The sequence below is a fragment of the Miniopterus schreibersii genome, assembly GCF_964146895.1.
Source record: "Miniopterus schreibersii genome assembly, chromosome: 2".
Classification (NCBI taxonomy): domain Eukaryota; kingdom Metazoa; phylum Chordata; class Mammalia; order Chiroptera; family Miniopteridae; genus Miniopterus; species Miniopterus schreibersii.
Window position 1 is genome coordinate 132,783,625 of NC_138102.1, and position 18,333 is coordinate 132,801,957.

The window sequence follows — 18,333 nt, forward strand, 5'->3', positions numbered from 1 at the left end:
GAAGTCTTAACACCACTCAAAGAGGAACAGCAGCAACAAAAGGCAAAGTCTTAAGTGAATTCAGAGAATGAGCTAGAGAGATACAACTTCTTTCCCAGGAGAAATCAAGACAGGGAGGGGCCTCTTCACTTGGGAACCAGCAAGGCCTTTCAGTGGGAGTAACAAAGGAGAAGGCAGCAATTTTATTACCCCCAGGAGCAGAGCACTAAATTTAGCAAGTGTTCCAGTTTAGGACTTTTTAAATATGTCTTCCCCGAAAATGTCTTTTTTACTGCAAACAAAGAGGCAACTCCACCATGAGTTTCCTCATCAAGTAACCCATTGAGATAATAATAAGGCAACAAGCGTTGAACAAAAAGCACTTTTATATGAATTGATATAAACTCTTTATTATGACAAAGATGGTACTTATTCTTCCTAGCTTTCTGGAAGGTTAAAGAGAGAGACTGACATGAAATCTCAGCATTTAACTTTCCATAAGGCAGTATCCTTTCCTAGCTCTGCAGGATGGTTGGAACACAGGTTTGAACCCTGGTGGCTCTACCTTTTAGTATTTATGTTGGGGAAAATACTTCAGATTTCTAAATTTTGAGTTTCATTTTCAATATAAATATGAAAATGACACACCAATATGATCTCCCTCAAAAGCAACACACTGTAAATGTTAGCCGTTGGCACTGTAGACAGTAACAGTAATAACTGCAAGCAAGATTTATATTACAACTAGGCATTCTGCATCGGGTCACAAGTATCAGTCTGGACCCAAGCTTTTCTCTGATTCATTATTAGGAGAGACTAGATCTTACTCCAAAGCAATCAAATTATGAAGACTTTAATGGCATAGTGAATACCTGTAGGTGAACACACAGGAAAAATCAAAGTGATGCTACTGGAAGACTAGTGACAGTAAGCTGCTGACCAAGGACACGCAGTGAGTGTCTACCTTGGGTGTTCTTTTTTTAAAAAAATATATCTTTATTGATTTCAGAGAGAGGAAAGGAGAGGGAGAGAGGAAGATAGAAATATCAATGATGAGAGAGTCATTGATCTGCTGCAGCCCACAACCCGGGCATGTGCCCTGACCGGGAACCGAACCCCAATTGCCTGGATCCTAGGTCGACACTCAACCGCTGAGCCACGCCCGGCTGGGCTACCTTGGGTGTTCTTTAGGAAGGGTGCTGCTATGCTCCAAGGGAGGAGAGAAACACACATGTACATGTATATCTACCAGACAGATATAGCCTAGCTGGAAGCAAATGAGAGGATTATACCTTTGACAGTGGCTGAAATAATTAAAATCTCTTCATTTCTTTGGCAGATGATTTATTTTTGGAAATACTTAATGAACAATTAGTGCAGGTTAATGGTAGGCAATCTACATCTATAGCTGCAATCATACACACAGAGGAACTAGAATTCATTAGCCCTCAAGGTTCTCTAACAAGGATGATGCAAGGAATTGTAACAAAGTGTTGCTTTGGGGTTAAATGTCATAGGAAGCCAACCAACACAATTTTTTTAAGATTGGGCCCAGTATAGTTTCTTGTGGTTAACTAGATTATCTCCCATAACTTTTTAAAGAACCATTAAAATCCACATTTTCAGTGTTTGTTTTGTAAGACTTAAGTGTGTTAAGTAATTTTAATCTCTCTGGAGATGAGTTTTAAATGATTTAAGAACAAAATTAAAACAACAGCTTCAAGTAGTAGTAATTAATAATAATAATAATAATAATAATAATAATAGCAGGTCACTTTCATTGAGCACTATTTGCCAAGAAGAGTGCTAAGCTCCTTACAGGTATAATCTTATTTGATTCTCACAACAATCTTGTAAAATAGGTGCAATAATCACATTCATTTTCAAGTTAGAAAACTGAGGCTCCAAAAGGAACCATACTTTGAATTGGATTTTTCGAAAATATTAACCTCTACACATGTTGCCTTCCTACAGGAGGCCCAATCACTGAAACTGATGAAGATTAAAGTACATAGGTGGCCCATGGCGAATGTCACCACTATTCCACTTGAAGGACAATCTTCTCTCTAAATCAACAAAGAACAAGTAATAGTAATAGCTGTGAAAGGGATAAGGCTGATCTCTAGGTTTCTATGGGATGGTGCAGATGAGCGCTACTCAAATGAAGACCAGGGAACTGTTTGTGGCAGATCCCCGACGAGATAAAGAGCTTGTGCCAGAACCTAAATCATCACATCACTAAGCACTGTTTAGCTTAGCTGACATTCTTTCGTGGCAAGACTTTCTGGATAAAGGAAACAGTGCCGTGATTCCCCTTATCTCCTGGTAATAAATGGCTTACTGAAAAACACTGGTCTACAAACCAACTCTGAGTAGCATGGTATTAGTGATATATTGTTGAGCAAAAAGAAAGTCCATAGTAACTATTCTACAAATGATCCCCTTTGTTTAGTAAATAAACATATAAACATTATAAATGCAAACAGAAATGATGTCATTGGAAGGATATACTCCAATACCTTTGAGAATTTTTTTTTATTTTTATAAATCCTCAGCAAAGGATATGTTTATTGATTTTAGAGAGAGAGGAAGAAAGAGAGAAAAACATTGATCAGTTGCCTCCCGTACACACCCTGACTGGGGATCAAACCCAAAACCTAGGTATGTGCCCAGACCGGGAATCAAACCCACAACATTTTTGGTGTAAGGGGCAATGCTTCAACCAAGAGAGCCAACTGGCGGGGGCAAGAATTTCCATTTTTGCATTACCAATTCTGTACTTTAGCCAGCAAGTTTTCAATAACCATAAAAGTTAGATGAGTAAGACTTTTTTAAAACAGAAAATGTTTTCTTTTCCTTCTCTTACCTAATATTTTAAAAAATTAATTAATGCCCAAACTTTACTTGAATTTCTTTAGTTTTTACCTACTGGTCTTTTCCTGTTCCCAGATCCTATCCAGGAAACCATATTACAGTTAGCCCTCAGGTCTCCTTAGGCTCCTCTTGGCGACTAAGCCTTTTGTAACTTAAAGCTTATCATTATTGCTTCCAGAGCCAGAGCTGACATACTAACATTTTTTGAGCTCTTACTGTGTGCCAGACAGTTTCTTGGTTCAACCTGCCACTTATCTCAACACTGCTCTAAAGTTCAGGACTTTTATTATCTCCATTTTACAGGCAAGGAAAGTAAGGCAGGATGAGAGTTAGCAATCTGTCCACAGTTAAATAGCTGGAGACTGGCTGGAGCAGGATTCAGACCCCAGCAGTTTGATTAAATTATTTCATTAAATTATTTCACAATGTAATTCCAGGACCACTGGAGGAAATGAGATGCTTGACAGAAAAGACAACAATGTCAACCAAACTGCAGGAAGTAGAGTTCCCAGCTTCAAACAAGAGATATTTATTTGTAGATTAGGTATCTGGAAATCTTTCAAACACGGACTTTTGGTGAAACATTTGAGAGTTCCCATAAACATTTTTAAAACAATTGTAATAGAAGTTCAATTAAAAAGGGATCACCATTTGCAAAAACATTCATACCTCTTTCTCTTTTTGCAATAGCAGCGTTCCCTTCCTTCGTCCTCAGGGGACGTGTTCCAAGGCCCACAGTGCATGCCTGAAAACTCGAATGGTTCCAAACCCTATATATACCATATTATTTCCTATGCTTACCTACCTTTTCACTGAAAGGAAGCACTTTACGGCTTCTCTTTGGCATATCTGAATTGCCAGCATCAATGCTCACGCTCTAGTTTACTATTAAGTAAAATAAGTTCCTTGAACACAAGCACTGAGGTACCCCAACAATTGACAGCTACTAAGTGACCAAGGGGTGGGGAGCGTACACTTTACGGACACACTGGACAAAGGAGGGATTCCCATCCTGGACTCGAGGAGCTGGACATGGCAAAATTTCATCATCTACTCAGAAAGGCACATGATTTAAAATGTATGAATTCATTACTTCTGTTATTTTCTATATAATATTTTCACACCATGATTGGCCACAAGGAAACCATGGAAAGCCTAACCATGGATGAGGGGGGATTGTACTCAGAAAATTCTTTTCTAAGGGACACAAAATCTAACAAATTCTCTTTGCGAAATTCTCAAAAAGTACCAGTTTTCTGTGCCATGTTATCAGCAAGGAATGGGTCCACTGTCTGCAATGATGAAAAGAAAGGTGAAAACTGGGCATCGGAAAGAAATGAGAAATAAGAAATTAATTGAGCCAAGGGGCCAGCCAGACCCCGTGTGGTGCTCTTCTGACCACCCTCTTTACCTCCCCCTCCTCTAAGCACAGGGGCCCGACCACCCTCTTTACCTCCCCCTCCTCTAAGCACAGGGACCCAGCAGCACCCAGTCCCGCAGCAGTGAGCATACCTTGGGCTAAGCCCTGACTTTCCATGGTGCTTACAGATTAGAATTTGACTGAATTGTACTTGATTGTGGACATTCAATATGAACCCAGAAGCCCGGCCGGGCGTGGCTCAGCGGTTGAGCGTCGACCGAGGATCCAGGCGATCGGGGTTCGACTCCCGGTCGAGGCACATGCCCGGGTTGCGGGCTCTATCCCCAGTTGGGGGCGTGCAGGAGGCAGCCGGTCAATGACCCTCCCATCATTGATGCTTCTTTCTCTCCCTCTCCCTCTCCCTTCCTCTCTCTGAAATCAATAAAGATATATTTAAAAATATATGTATATATATGAACCCACGAAAAAAGTCATCACTGATCCTCACAAGAGAACTTCGTCAAAATATGCCACACGGCCCTTACGAACGTAAAGCGAGAGGAGCAGACAGACTTCTTCCTGCTCCCTCTCCTTGGTAAAATAGTGTTTGGAGGCTTAATTCCATTTTTTACGCATGCTAACTTCACAGGGGGTCTAAACTCTGAGCTTCCTCAGAGGTGAAAACTGTCCGACTTCAGCAGACAACCTCCGGCTCGATGTGCGCGGCTGGCGGGCCGAGGGGGCAGCTGTTTCTGTAAGCTGCACCCTGGGAATAATAAAGCCAAGGGCGAAAGTCCAGAGGCCTTCCACACACGGCTGAGGCGGCAGCTGGAAATGACAGCCCAGAAACCCGGACCTGGAGCGCAGTGAGAACGGCTGGGACCTCTGTGAGTGCGCCTGCTGTGCCAGGGCGGCTGATCTGCTGGGTGCCAGGGCGGCTGAGGGTGCTCGGCCTCCACGGGGCCCCGCCTACGGTCCCCACAGGCCGCTGCGGAGCAGAGCCCCAAGGGGTAAAAGAGTGGAAGCTCCGCGAGAACAGGAAGACTTGTCACCTTCAAACTGCAGCAATGAAAGACGAGAATCTGGATGTTTACCAAGACCCCAGATTTCCCAAAAGAATCTCAGGTTAATCAGAGAAGTGTGGACATTTTCATGCTCTGCCGGTATCGGAGTGTGGATTGGGGGGGGATCAGTAACCTCACAGGGTGCTCTGATCATAAATTCCTAACTGGGCAGGTGTCACGGAGGATTGTCATGCCCCAGGCCTGTAACTTCTTCAGTGAAGGGTTTTAGGCCAGCCCTGTCCACTGTTCTTGTGCATCGAGGTTAACACACCTGTGAAATAGCAGAAGTAATATCCTTGATATTAACCCTCAAAAAAACCACATAGTCTGCCTGGCCAGTGCGGCTCAGAGGTTAGAGCATCCACCCATGCACCACCGAAGGGTCTCTGCCCGCTTGGGTTGCAGGTTTGATCCCCTGCAACCAATCCACGTGTCTCTCTTATATCGATGTTTCTCTCTCTCTCTCTCCCCCCCCCCACCCTCCTTCCCTCCTCCCCTTCTTCCCCTCCAGTCTCTCTAAAAATCAATGGAAAAAAATATCCTCGGGTGAGGGTTAACAACAACAAAAAAGCACATGATCTTGTTAACTACCCTGTAACCTGATCCCTGCCTTGCCGGCTTCCTTACACTCCCTCCTTAATGTCAAAGGCATAAAGGAAGCTGCAAACTGCTGTTCTCTGGACCATTTGAAATCCTGCTCCCTGGCAAAGGCCTGTTTGGCGAAAATAAACTCATAAAAATCCTCCACAGGTTTGGATGTTGTTACATTGGTGAGAGGTTTTCACTGGTCCTTGCTACACATTTCCATCCCTAAAATCCATATATCCTGGATTTTCCCATGTGCAGATACATACCTATATACAAAGAATTTATAAAGTGTGAGTGTAACATGATTTGCTCTCTTGTATGTGTATCCTTCTCAGTGTATGGAGCTCGGATTGTAAACATTATTTCTGGATGGCAAGGACCAGATCTCTGTAATTATCTTTATGAAAAGACATCTATTCTTCCCATAGTAACTTGAACTTACGGGGTTCTCTTGCTAATACAGAATTCAATATGGGATAAATTAAAAATAACTGTATGAAAGTTGCTAAGGGAGTAGACCTTACAAGTTCTCATCACAGGAAAAAAAGTTGTAGCTATGTTTGGTGACAGATGTTAACTAGGCTTATTGTGGTGATCATTTCACAAAACTTAAAAATATAGAATCATTATGTTATACGTCTAAAACTAACATAATGTTATATGTCAATTATATCTCAATTTTAAAAAGTGTAATGTATTTAATCACGTCACCAGCCTTCACATAAGTAAGGAATTTAAGAAGCCCCTAAACAAGATGAAGTCAATATAAAAGAGATCAAATGAGAAAAAGTGCTATGGAGAGATGTAAGCAGAGGAATGGAGACGGGAAGGGCCAGGAGAGGTTAAGGCTGATAATCTTAAACAGCATGCGTGGTCAAAGAAAACGTTGCCAAGGAAAAAATTTCAAAAAAATCAGACCAGATTCTATGATGGAATTAAGTCAGAAATCAGTAACAAAAAGATAAATGAAATAACTATATACCTGGAAAACTTAAAACACGCTTGTAAACAGACCATGAGTCACAGAGAAAATCATAACGTAAACTAGAAAATACATGGAACTGAAAGATAAAAGCACTAAAGATAAAAATCTGTAGAATGCCCGGCCAGTGTAGCTCAGTGGTTGAGCATCGGCACATGCACCAAGAGGTCACAGTTCAATTCCCTGTCAGGGCACATGACCAGGTGGCCGGCTAGATCCCCAACAGGGGGGTGCAGGGGGCAGCCGATCCATGTTGATGTTTCTCTCCTGGATGTTTCTATGTCCCTCTCCCTCTCCCTTCCTCTCTTAAAAAAAAAAAAAAAAAAATCAATAAAAACATTGAAAAAATTTTTTGTAGAATGTAGGTACAGCAGTACTTAGAGAAAATTTTATTACCTTACACATTTACATTAGAAAAGAAGAAAAATAAGAACTTGGAAAATAAATAAGAACTTCAGAAAAAAGAATCAGCAAAATAATGCTCACAAAAGAAGTTAAAGAAAGGGACCAATAGGGAGAATAAACTAATGAAAAACTAATAAAATACAGTAAACCAAGGAAACAAAAACTAGTTCTCTGAAAAGACTAATAAACATACATCTGGCAAGGTCAATCAAGAAGGGAGAAAACACACACGATTGTTATTAGCAGAGAAGAGGCATAACTGCAAATGCTGCAGAGATAAAAAAGATATAAGAATACTATAAACACTTTTATGTCAGTTAATCAGAAAACTTGTAAATTTGGAAGCAATGGTAAACTTTTTTTCCTGATGAAAGCACTAGACCTTGATGAGTTCTGATAAACACTTGAGTCAGATAATTCCACTTGAGTCAGATAATTCCATTCTTACATGAACTCCTCCAGAGGATAGTAATAGAGCAAACAATCCCCAACTAATTTCAAACACTATTACTCTCAAATCATATTGTAATTACATATCTTTAAAATGATAAATTAAATTTCCCCACTTTTTAAAAAATGTAAAGACATACTCTTATATACCTCATGGGCCAAAGAAGAAACCATGCCTACAGCAGCAAAAAAAGCATTAAAAATAAATGCACTATGTATCCAATTTTAAAAAATAAACAATAAGCCCAAAAAAATTTAGGAAAATGGTAGTAAAGAACAGAATTCAAAATAAAAAGAAAGCCAACAAAAATAGACAAACCCCTTTAAGATTCATCAAGAGAGAAGGCAGAAATAAATATGTTAAAATATTTTAAATTCAATACAGATCAGCCACTTTTTAAAAAAACATAAGAGAATTCTATCATCAATATTACGTCATCAAACATACAAAATAGATAAATTTCTGAAAAATATAACTTTTCAAACACTATTACTTTCAAATCATATTGTAATTACATATCTTTAAAAAATAAATTAAATTTCCTCTTTTTAAAAAATGTAAAGGCATACTCTTATAAACAATAGAAAGAATAATCCTATAAGTAAGAAAGAAAATAACTAGTTTCTGATTAGCAGTTAAAAAGTTCTTCACACAAAGAAAATAACTAGACTCAAATAGCTCTACCAAACTTGCAAAAAAAAGAATTTCAAGCTCTTCCACAAAATAGGAAGAGATGCAATGTATTCATATCTAACTTCGATATGAACCCAAATACATTATTAGAAAGGAAAACTTTAGGCCCATTTCATTGAAGAATTCAGAGACAAAGGAAAAACAACTAAAGTAAGTATTGGCAAACTGTTTTATATGTATACAATGATGAAGAGAGGTTTAATTCTAGAATGCAAAGATGGTTTAATATTAGGAAAGCTATACCTATTACTCATCATATTAACAGATTAAAAAAGAAAAAATACTATAAAATACAAGAGATTTTACTTAACCTGATAAAAAGTGTCTGTAATAAACCAAAAATAAGCACTATCCTTACTATCCTTTAAGGGAGGAGACTAAAAGCATTCCCCTTAAATCCAGAAGACAAAAAAAAAGTTAATGTCACCACTTTTATTAACTTTGCACTCAAAATCCTACCTACAGCAAAAATACTAAAAATAAATAAATAAAGTCAAAAAGTTTGGAAGGAGGAAATAAGATTGTCTTTATTTGCAAAGAAGTTTTTTTAATTAATGGAAATAATAATAGACAAGCAAAGTGGCTGGACATAATATAAGACCAATATGCAGAATAAACTGCATTTCTGTATATCAGAAACAATTAAAAAATAATTTTAAAAGAGAGCTCATGAACATCAGTAATAAAATTATAAAGTATCATAAAATAAACCTAACAAAAACATAAGAAATATAAAACTTTACGGTAAGATATTTTAAAAGCAGCTAAATAAATGGAGATATATTCATATTCGTGGATAGGAAGAATATCATATAGATGCCAATTCTCTTCTAATTGATCTAGAATTTAATGCAGTTTCAATCAAAATGCCAATGGATTTTCCATGGAAGGAAAAACTGAGTTAAAATGTATTTGGGAAAGAAAGCACCAAGATCACAAAGAAACTTCGGAAAGAGAGTAAAGAAAAAGGATTTGGCCTACCAGATATGAAGACTTATTATAAAGCTATAGTCATTAAGGTACTGTAGTATTGGTAGAAGAATCTATAAATTAACCAGTGAAGCACAAGACAGTCTCCAGAGATAAACTCATGCATATATGAAATTTTGATCCAGATACAAGTAGCTAGTAGATCACTTTTTAAAAGAAGGGACTAGTTATCAAATGGAACTTAAAAATTTTGGTCATCCATATGAAAAATATATCCCTAGTTCACAATATGAAAAACAAACTTCAGGTGAATTAAAAACTTAAATGTCAAAAGCAGAATATTAAAACACACACACACACACACACACACACCCACTATTGGCTGAACTCAAAGCAAGGAAAAACTAAAGTATATCACTGAGTTGTAGGTAAACAAGAAGTTTGACGTTGTCCTGTGGACAAATTCGATTATCAGAGACTCAATCCAAGGCTAAATTTTCCTTGGACTTACCTTGCCCACCCCATCCTGAGGGACGGTGGGGTTCAAAGTGAGGTTCCTGCAGCAAATCAGGAAACCTGCCGGGGGAGGGCAGACCTGCTCTAAGAGCCCAGGTTTCCCACCCGCGCCAGGCGGGGGAAATCACGGACCCCCTCCCGGCGCATTGGGGCCGGGCACGCACCACGGTGCCCGCGCCCGCGCCAGGCGGCCGCAGCACTGACCCGCACGCCAGGGCGCTCAGGGGCTGCTGGGCGCTGTTATGACTGTTGTAAACTTTTGACTTCACTGAACATCTGACTTGGGGGAAGTGACATTTTCTTTTAGTTGTCAAATGACATACGAGACGAGGCCTGACTAGGTTTTCTCCTCATGCTGAAATCACGCCACTGGATATGGCTGGCATGTACATGGCACTGCTCTGGGTCCATTTAGCCTCTCACAACCATGGTCTCTCTCTCTCTCTCTCTCGATAATTATTACAAGATATTTCTCCATACTTCAAAAACCGTTGTTAATGGCTACGTAACATTCCCTGTACACAAGTTAGTTAACCATTCCCCAGCGGAATTTAGTTAACCATTCACCACTCTTGGACATTTAGATTGTTTCCAGCTCTGTGACTTTCTAAAGATGTTACACACAATTTGAATTCAACTTAATTTTGTGGCGATACTTCATGGGACACCCTAGATAATGCTGAATGATCACTACGTTAATTTACCCTATTGATAATGGGGAAAAATAAAACGGAAGAAGCATGGCTAAGAGAGTCACGTAAAATAGTCAGGAGGCTACTAGAGAAGTGGGGTCTACGCACATCTTAGGCTTCAGATCTCAGAGCTGCTCTGAAATTGCTGACCTGTTGCTAAACTCAGCCCAAGGCCCAGCCATAAACTCCCTGGAGCCCTAAGCACCTCAGAACAGCAGCTGCTGCCTAAACACAGATGGACTTCACTTCCTTATAGTTTTCACCACCCCCTTGTTTGCAAATTGGAACTAACAATCCTGTTAACCTAGTCAGCAGCCCTTCATTCGCATGAAAGAATTTCATTTTGTGGGTTTTGCCTTTACAAACGCTGCCTTTCCTTGTTCTCTCCGGAGAACATTTTGAGTGGCTACCAGAATGTGTGTCTCTTGGATTCGAATCCTTTAAGATACCAATTAAACTTTGTCTTAAATCCTCACCTGAGGATATTTTTCCATTGCTTTTTAGAGAGAGTGGGAGGGAGAGAGAGAGAGAAGCATCGATGTGAGAGAGACACACTGACTGGTTGCGCCCTGTAGGCAACCCGACCGGGCCGGGGATGGAGCCTGTAACCCAGGGACGTGCCCTTGGCTGGAAACAAACCCGGGACCCTTCAGTCTGCGGGCCGACGCTCTAACCACTGAGCCAAACTGGCTAGCGCCCCAAGTAAACTTTTGATTTGTTTCATAGGCCCAAATCTTTTTTGGTTAACACTATAACAAAATAATAACCCAAAACTATTATTCCATTCATTCAATAATGTTTAATAAAGCCCTGTACCAGGAGATACATAGATAATGTTTTAAAAATTTTTATTGATTGATTTTTAGAGAGGGAGAGGAAGGGAGGGAGAGAGAGAAAAAAAGAGAGAGAGAAGCAGCGATTTGCTGTCCCACTTATCCATGCATTCACTGATTGATTCTTGTATGCGCCCTGACCGGGGTTTAACCCACAACTTTGGCGTATGGGGACGATGCTCTAAACAACTGAGCTACCTGGCTGGGGCACAGAGATAATTTTTCATATCAAAGTGCTGTCTGTTACATGTCAATTATATTTCAATAAAGCTGAAAAAAAATCAAAGTGCTTTCTAATGAAGCAGAAGCCAATAAGCAGTTATAAGTGGAAATTTCATTTCTATATTGATTTTCAAAGAAAACCTTTTTTCTCAAGACTATGAAATTAAGTCAGTGACTTTATCTGATGTCATGAGAATTCTTTTCACCACAGGTAAATAAAATCCACTGACTGGACTTCAGGTTTCATTTTCCATAGGGCATTGCTGAACTTAGGTAGAGAAAGTTCAAAACAACAGTTGTAAGCAAACACATGGCAGCCCGGGAAATGTGCTTTTAGGCTCTGTTACTCACACCAAGATAAAAAATAATGATGCGATATAAAATCTACCTTATAAGGAGCTGGGAGTCTGTCTGGTGTGCGTATTACATTTCCCTTTTTAATTCCACCATGAAACTCACTCCGCTCTAATAGTACATGGCACTTTATCCAGATGATTCAAGAGTCACCCACTTTGAGCTCTATTCAGGTAACAGACTGGAGATTATGTATTTGAATTTCAAAAAGCTTATCTAAGTCAGAATGTAACATGAAGCAAAGATGTAGAGAAAAATCAAAATTAAACAGAGAACAATTAGTAATTTTTATTGACTGTTTATTACATGCCAAGCCTGTCAGTAAATGCTTTCCACAAATCACCTCGCTGAAGCCTCACAAAGGCAAGGAGGCAAGAACTATTATTAACTCCACTTTACAAATGACGACACTGACTCTTAGAGGTAACACATCTAATTAGTGGCAGGGTGGATGGCTAATACCAAAGTTTCTACTCTTAAACACTATGTTCTATTTCTTCCCATCTCAAGATATCAACAGGAGAGCACGTATGTATATATAATGTCAATAGAAAATAACCCAAGACCAACAAATAAAAATACCTTCAGATAACCAAAAAATCTCTTCAAATAACTGTCTCTAATCCTAACTTCTGCCTTCAAACTACTAAAACAAAAATAGATGGAGTGATCAGACATACAGCTTACTCTCACTTCTTTATTCTAACCAATTCTTCGTTGTGTGACCTGAAGTGAAAACAGGTAGCACGAACGAAATAAGGGTCTGTCTGGTCAATCCACAAACTCTCAGATCACAACCAGAGTTGAGGGTGTTGCTCCTAAACTGCACAACATGGCACTGGGATAAGCAAACCTATCTCGATGGTCAGAGCTGAGGTTTACCATCCTAAGTAGACTCCAACCCTCACTGTGTTTCAGGATATGCTTTTGCTCAAAAATTTCTCCAAAACTATTCCTTAGTATTTTTTGAACTCCATCTAACTAATCAGGTTTTCTGGACAATATAAGAAGGCTTAGTGCAATGGCTGCAATCAGCTTGACCAAAATATCAAGCAAGTTGCATTTAAACATACTCGCTGTTGCTTTTCTTGATCTGAAGGCCAGTGTGTGAAACTGCTGCTGGGGCACTGTGGTTTCTTAAAACAATCTTGGTTAAAAAAACAACGTGGTTACAGTTCATCAATTTCATTAACTCCTGTTAACAGACCTGAGCTGCTATTCTCTCTTAGGTCCAACTATGATGCTTTCAATGAATATAAAGTCTAAATAGGTAAGTGTCCTATCTCTATTTCGTGAAGGAATCTAAAAGAAAACCACTGCTACTGCAAAGCAGGTGACCTGTGTTCTAGTCCCTAGTAGTTACCTGTGTAACTCTGTCATTATGCCTCCTCTAAATGAGCGAGTTGGACAGGAAGTGTTTAAAGTCCCTCCCAGCTATACAGTTTTAATCCATAATTTAAATTGATGCTGTTTTCTATTCCCCATTAGATGAAAGACCATTAGATGCACAACAGGTTCCATACTAATGACAACAGCACTTTTAATTTCTCTATTAAAACCTATTGCATGACATGGGGTCATTTCAGATTGAACGGGCATTTCCTCATGTTCCATCTGCTACCAAAGTGTCCTGTTTGTAATTCAGGCAGCAGAGCAGTCGAAGAACAACAGATTTTTCTGGGCACTTCCTGTACATGTGGCACGTAGATCGAGTATCAGATTATTCCTAGGAAAATACTGCAAATAATAGCTGTCAACTCTTAGCAACTAACAATATGCATTATTAAAAGCAAACACACCTTCCCATCCATGCATTCCACCACATGAAATGTTTTGTGATACTTTGGGTTCCCATATATGAACGAGTATTTTTTTTATATGTGCTCCACAATATTTTGGCTGCAGAATGCAAAAGTTACACTAAAACCAACAGGTGATCCCAAAATCTTCTGTTGGCCACTTGTTAACAATCTTTTCCACTGCTAAGCTTTTTGCCAGAAATGCTAACAAGTAGCATGGTCAAATGGTTTGTGTTTCATACACTTTTCCAGACAAGTTTGCTTTTTAAGGGCCCGCACACACAAGACATTACTTTCTCTGGATTCTAAATCTTTGGGAAGTTGACCAACATGCATAAAATGATCAGTCTTTTTCTTCCTCGCTAACACATTCCTTTTAAATAATTGCTTGTGGTCCTTTTGTCCCTGATTTAAACCTATCTGTTCTTTAACTACTTGTATAATTCCCAATTCTCTCTCCTCTTACAATCCTGCTGTACTTTTCTGAACATGGTTTTATTATGTTTATATATTCCCTATTGCATCACATTTTAACTCCCTGACTACTCAAATAATACAGCGTTTGTGAATTCATTACGAAAAAAGTGAAAGCAAAGATAATGCTCCTCAACACACCGCAGCTGAGAGAAAATGCAAAAATGCTTAACATTTTTACTAGATAATTAATATGAATTGACATGGCATCTTCGATTAGACTCAAAGACCCTTAGGATTGAGAGAATTCAATCTCCTTATTTTACAGGGAAGAAAATCAAAACTCAGAGGGAAGCTAAGTGATTTGCCCAATATGATACATCCAACTGGATACATTTCTAATCTTACACATAAAATTACACATTATCACCTAGGATAGTTCTTTTCACAGCTGAGAACAGCTCCATGAAGTCTGTTCCCAAAACATGTGCAGGCAGCCACAGTGGCAAGATTCCACATCTGGAGTCATTCCTTTAGATCAAAACATTATCTCAGAAATTCTGAAATAAATGCAACTGAAGAGAGAATAGGAAAAAACAATACTCCAGAGTATTAGGTTCTAAGTCTAAAGGTAAAAAAAAAATATCACACATAATAAAAAATGACTTTTGAAATCACCCATACACCTAAATCACCCAGAAAATCCAATATCTGTGGCTTTATTCATTGGGAACAGACCTACATCTTCTCCTAACGAGGCCACCTTGGCCAGGTTTCCCTTCAGCAATAGAATACGCCACATTTCTTTTGTTTTTCATCAGATGACATAGCTGCCTAGAATTAAGAGTTGGTTGTTCCAAAAACACATACTGTATCTTTAAACACTGGATTAGCAGTCTGCCAGGGGAAGACACTGAGCCTGAAAGAAGGATTTGGGAAATGAAACAGAAAAAGAGAGTCCTGACTCTCATGCTCCCCTTACTAAGTAACCCACTCACTGCTTGGAACAGCTTGCCTCAAGCACTATTTAACGGTCATTTCTCTCCCACTCTCCTCTTGATTTTGCCTACAAGTCAGGCGAATTTGTGCCATTAAATGTGTGCATGATCTGACTCCACTGTATTTCCCTACTCCCACATTTGCATATGGAGACGATGATCTGGGTTAGACAGGGGATGTGTAAGTATTGCAGGAGAGGTCATTCAAGTGTGGACACAGGCCCTCAGGAGGAGGGCAGGTCAAGTGCAGTGAAGAGTCATAAAGCAGCCTGAGGACTCCAGGGGGTGTATAAGTGAGGAGGGTTAAAGGTAATAGAGAAAAGATCACTTTTTAAGGGATAGAATTTGTTACAAAAATAATCTCCACCTTGTTCTTAATTTTTCCTTGGATTGGGTTTGATAGACACATTTTAAACATTGCAATAACATCCCATTTGATTGATTTTTAATTAACGTAGAGGGTCTATACTCTCAAGCATATAAGTAACCATATAACTATAGAACTCATACTCGAAAAGGAAATAATTGAAAGAATATTTTTCTGAAAAGAAACTGATCATGGACAAATGGCCCTAGAGCAGAAACAACTAAGCCATTACTAGGAAGTACATGCAGCGGGAAAGCCAGACTGCCGCCCATGGAGGACCTGCCACAAAGAGCCGTGTGGAAAAACTGCACAGAGGAGTAGTGATCATGAACAAGAATTTTATCATAAAATGAAAGGTTTTAAGCTCTGTTGGACTCATTAAGAAAGGATATGCGCACTACCAAGTTTACTTGTTTATAAAGAAATTAATTACTTCTCTGCTAATAAAATGTCTGTGTCAATGGAACCAGTTCCTGTAAGTATAAATTATCTTAATTACAAGCGGATAAAAATCTTCCTGAGCCGTGGTTAGCCTAACTCCGTTGTAGGGGTCAGCAGAAAGGAAACACGAGTCCCTGGGCTCGCACACTGTGTGCCTGGCGCCAGGGTGAGCTGGTCCAGGTCCACGCTCAGGTGATGGGGGTTCCCCCACCAGGTCCTCTCACAGGACTCGGGGCATTTTCACAACTTGACTGCACAAAAGAACACCCAAAGCAAGTACAGGAATGCCTTTCCCGGCGGCCCTTTCATAAGATTGTAGCTGGACAAACACAGGTGTCCACATGGCAATTTCAATGAACTTTGCATTCAATGTTCCAAAGAACAGTAGCCACCTCCACGCTCCATCCATTGTCTCAATGGAGAAAGCTACCCTTGAGAGACCACAAGAGGAGAGAAAAAAAAGCCACGATAAACACATATGTTTACGAAACACTTCGACAGCAAAGCAAAATACTTGTTCTAGAGAGAAAAATATATCTTTCAAACCACCAAGCATCTTAAGCAAAAATGCTTAATCAACCTTAATTAGGTTCCTTCATTAGCTGACGATGTACACGGACGGAAACTACTAGTTAAAACATTCAAACCTTCATTTTCCATGCAAGTGATAAAGCAGTATTCCGTGTGAGTGTGAAAGATGGCAGTGGAGGCTGGCCCTTCAGAAAGGAGGCGTCAGATTCCACGAGTCCCTGCTTGGTTTACCTGCCAGGCTTCCAGGGGCTTGTTTTATAAAACGGGGGGGGGGGCTCATAAAAGGGGGCCTCGCCCTAATAAATTAAGAGTGAGCAGGGTACATGTCAAAGCTGCCTGCGCTCAATCAAGCTCTATCTAGATAGGCCACTGGGTGTCCAGACTTCAGAAAAATGACTCCTTAAAAAAAATTATGCTGTGACAATGGTGTCATTTTAAAAGCACAATAAGGGTGATGGTGGTGATGATGATGATGATGATAACCGGGCAGGAACTGCGGCCGCCGCCCGCCGCCCGTGCAAGTCGCCGGCTGAAGGCGGCGAAGTTCCAGCCGGTCCTCCCCGGGGCGCGCGCCGGCCGCCAGGGGAACCGCCGCGCCCCCGGCTCCCCGAGGGTTTGACGCGACGGGGACCGGCCGGTCCGGAGCCCCGGCGGCTCGGCCGGGCGCCCCAGCTCCCCCCGCGCCCCTCCTCGGGCGCAGACCCCAAGTTAGACACGCGGCTCCCCGAGAGCACCGTGACAAGAACGCACACAAAAGGAGCAGCGCGGCCGCTCCCGCCCTTACCTTTGACTTGACTTTCGTACTCGGCTATGATCTCTTTGTCTTTTTTGAATCTGCTCGGGGTGGACATTATCCAGCCGTTCTGGGTCTGCTCCCAAGGGCCAAGTTCGGGTAGGTGGTCGCAAACCAGTCTCCTGGGAGAGGAGGGGGGTCGTGCTCCCGCGCCCAGCGGCGGCCCCGACCGGCGGCAGGGCAGGAGGCGCGGGAGGCGAGGACGCAGCGAGCCGGGCGCTAGATTAACCCGGGCGCGGGCACCATGCTCCCGGGTCCAGCTGCCGTCGGTGATCCGGGGGCTCGGCGCCCGAGAGGCGCGGCGCGCAGGCAAACTCCGGCGAGCGAGGGGCGGGGGGCGTCGCCCGGCCCAGCCCAGCCCAGCGCAGCGCAGCGCAGCGCACCCCACCCGGAGCCGGGCCACTTCCTCTACGGCCGCTGGGAGGACGCGGGGTTCGCGCCCGCGCTCCGCACCATTGTTAGAAACCCCGCACCCGGCGCTCGGGGCAGGGCCGGCGGCGGGGGGCGGGGAGCCGGGAACGTGCCCGCGACGGGCGCAGCGACGCTCCCTTCCTGCTCCAGCCGCGGGCTCGGGCGCCCCGGGGTCCCGCCGGGCTGGGGATGCTGCTGCCGCGCCCGCCGCGCTCCCGTCGGCGAAGGCTGCTGCGCGGCCGCCGGGGCCGACGGGGGGTCGCGAGCCGAAGGCGAGTCCCGCTGCAGCCGGGCGGCCGCTGCGCCGTCCGAGCGCGTCCCGGGCGCCCGCCGCCGGAGTTCAGGTCCCCAGAGCCGGCGCCGCGAGGGGCCTCCGCCTCCCGGCCGCCGCGCGCCCAGGCCGCCTCCTCCGCCGCGTCTCGCTTTCCGCTGCTGCCCCCCGGAGGCCGCGGGCGACGTTCGCACCGGCTGCGGGAGGAGCCGCGCCCCCAGCGGCCGCGAAGTTGCCGGCGCGCCCGCGGACCGCGGCTGCCCGCACCCGGCGACTGCGCGGAGGGCGGCGGCGACCGGCCGGACCGCGCGGGGCGCGGGGCGGGCTCGCGGGGGGGGCCGGCGGGGTTGCCCCTGCCTCTCCCC

At 42.4% G+C, this 18,333-nt stretch overlaps 1 protein-coding gene across 4 annotated transcripts in view; it reads right to left on the bottom strand.

Moving 5' to 3' along the window:
• The window catches only part of SRGAP1 (SLIT-ROBO Rho GTPase activating protein 1), a 235,625-nt gene extending 217,609 nt beyond the window's left edge, over window positions 1–18,016 (bottom strand). For 3 of the 4 annotated variants that reach the window (XM_081127248.1, XM_081127247.1, XM_081127246.1), the window contains exon 1: window positions 17,278–18,016. In XM_081127248.1, the coding sequence (XP_080983374.1) occupies window positions 17,278–17,344 (67 nt within the window). In that variant the 5' untranslated portion in view covers window positions 17,345–18,016. The remainder of the gene's footprint in view (window positions 1–17,277) is intronic. The other variant, XM_081127249.1, reaches the window with a different exon arrangement.
• Window positions 18,017–18,333: the final 317 nt, after the last annotated feature.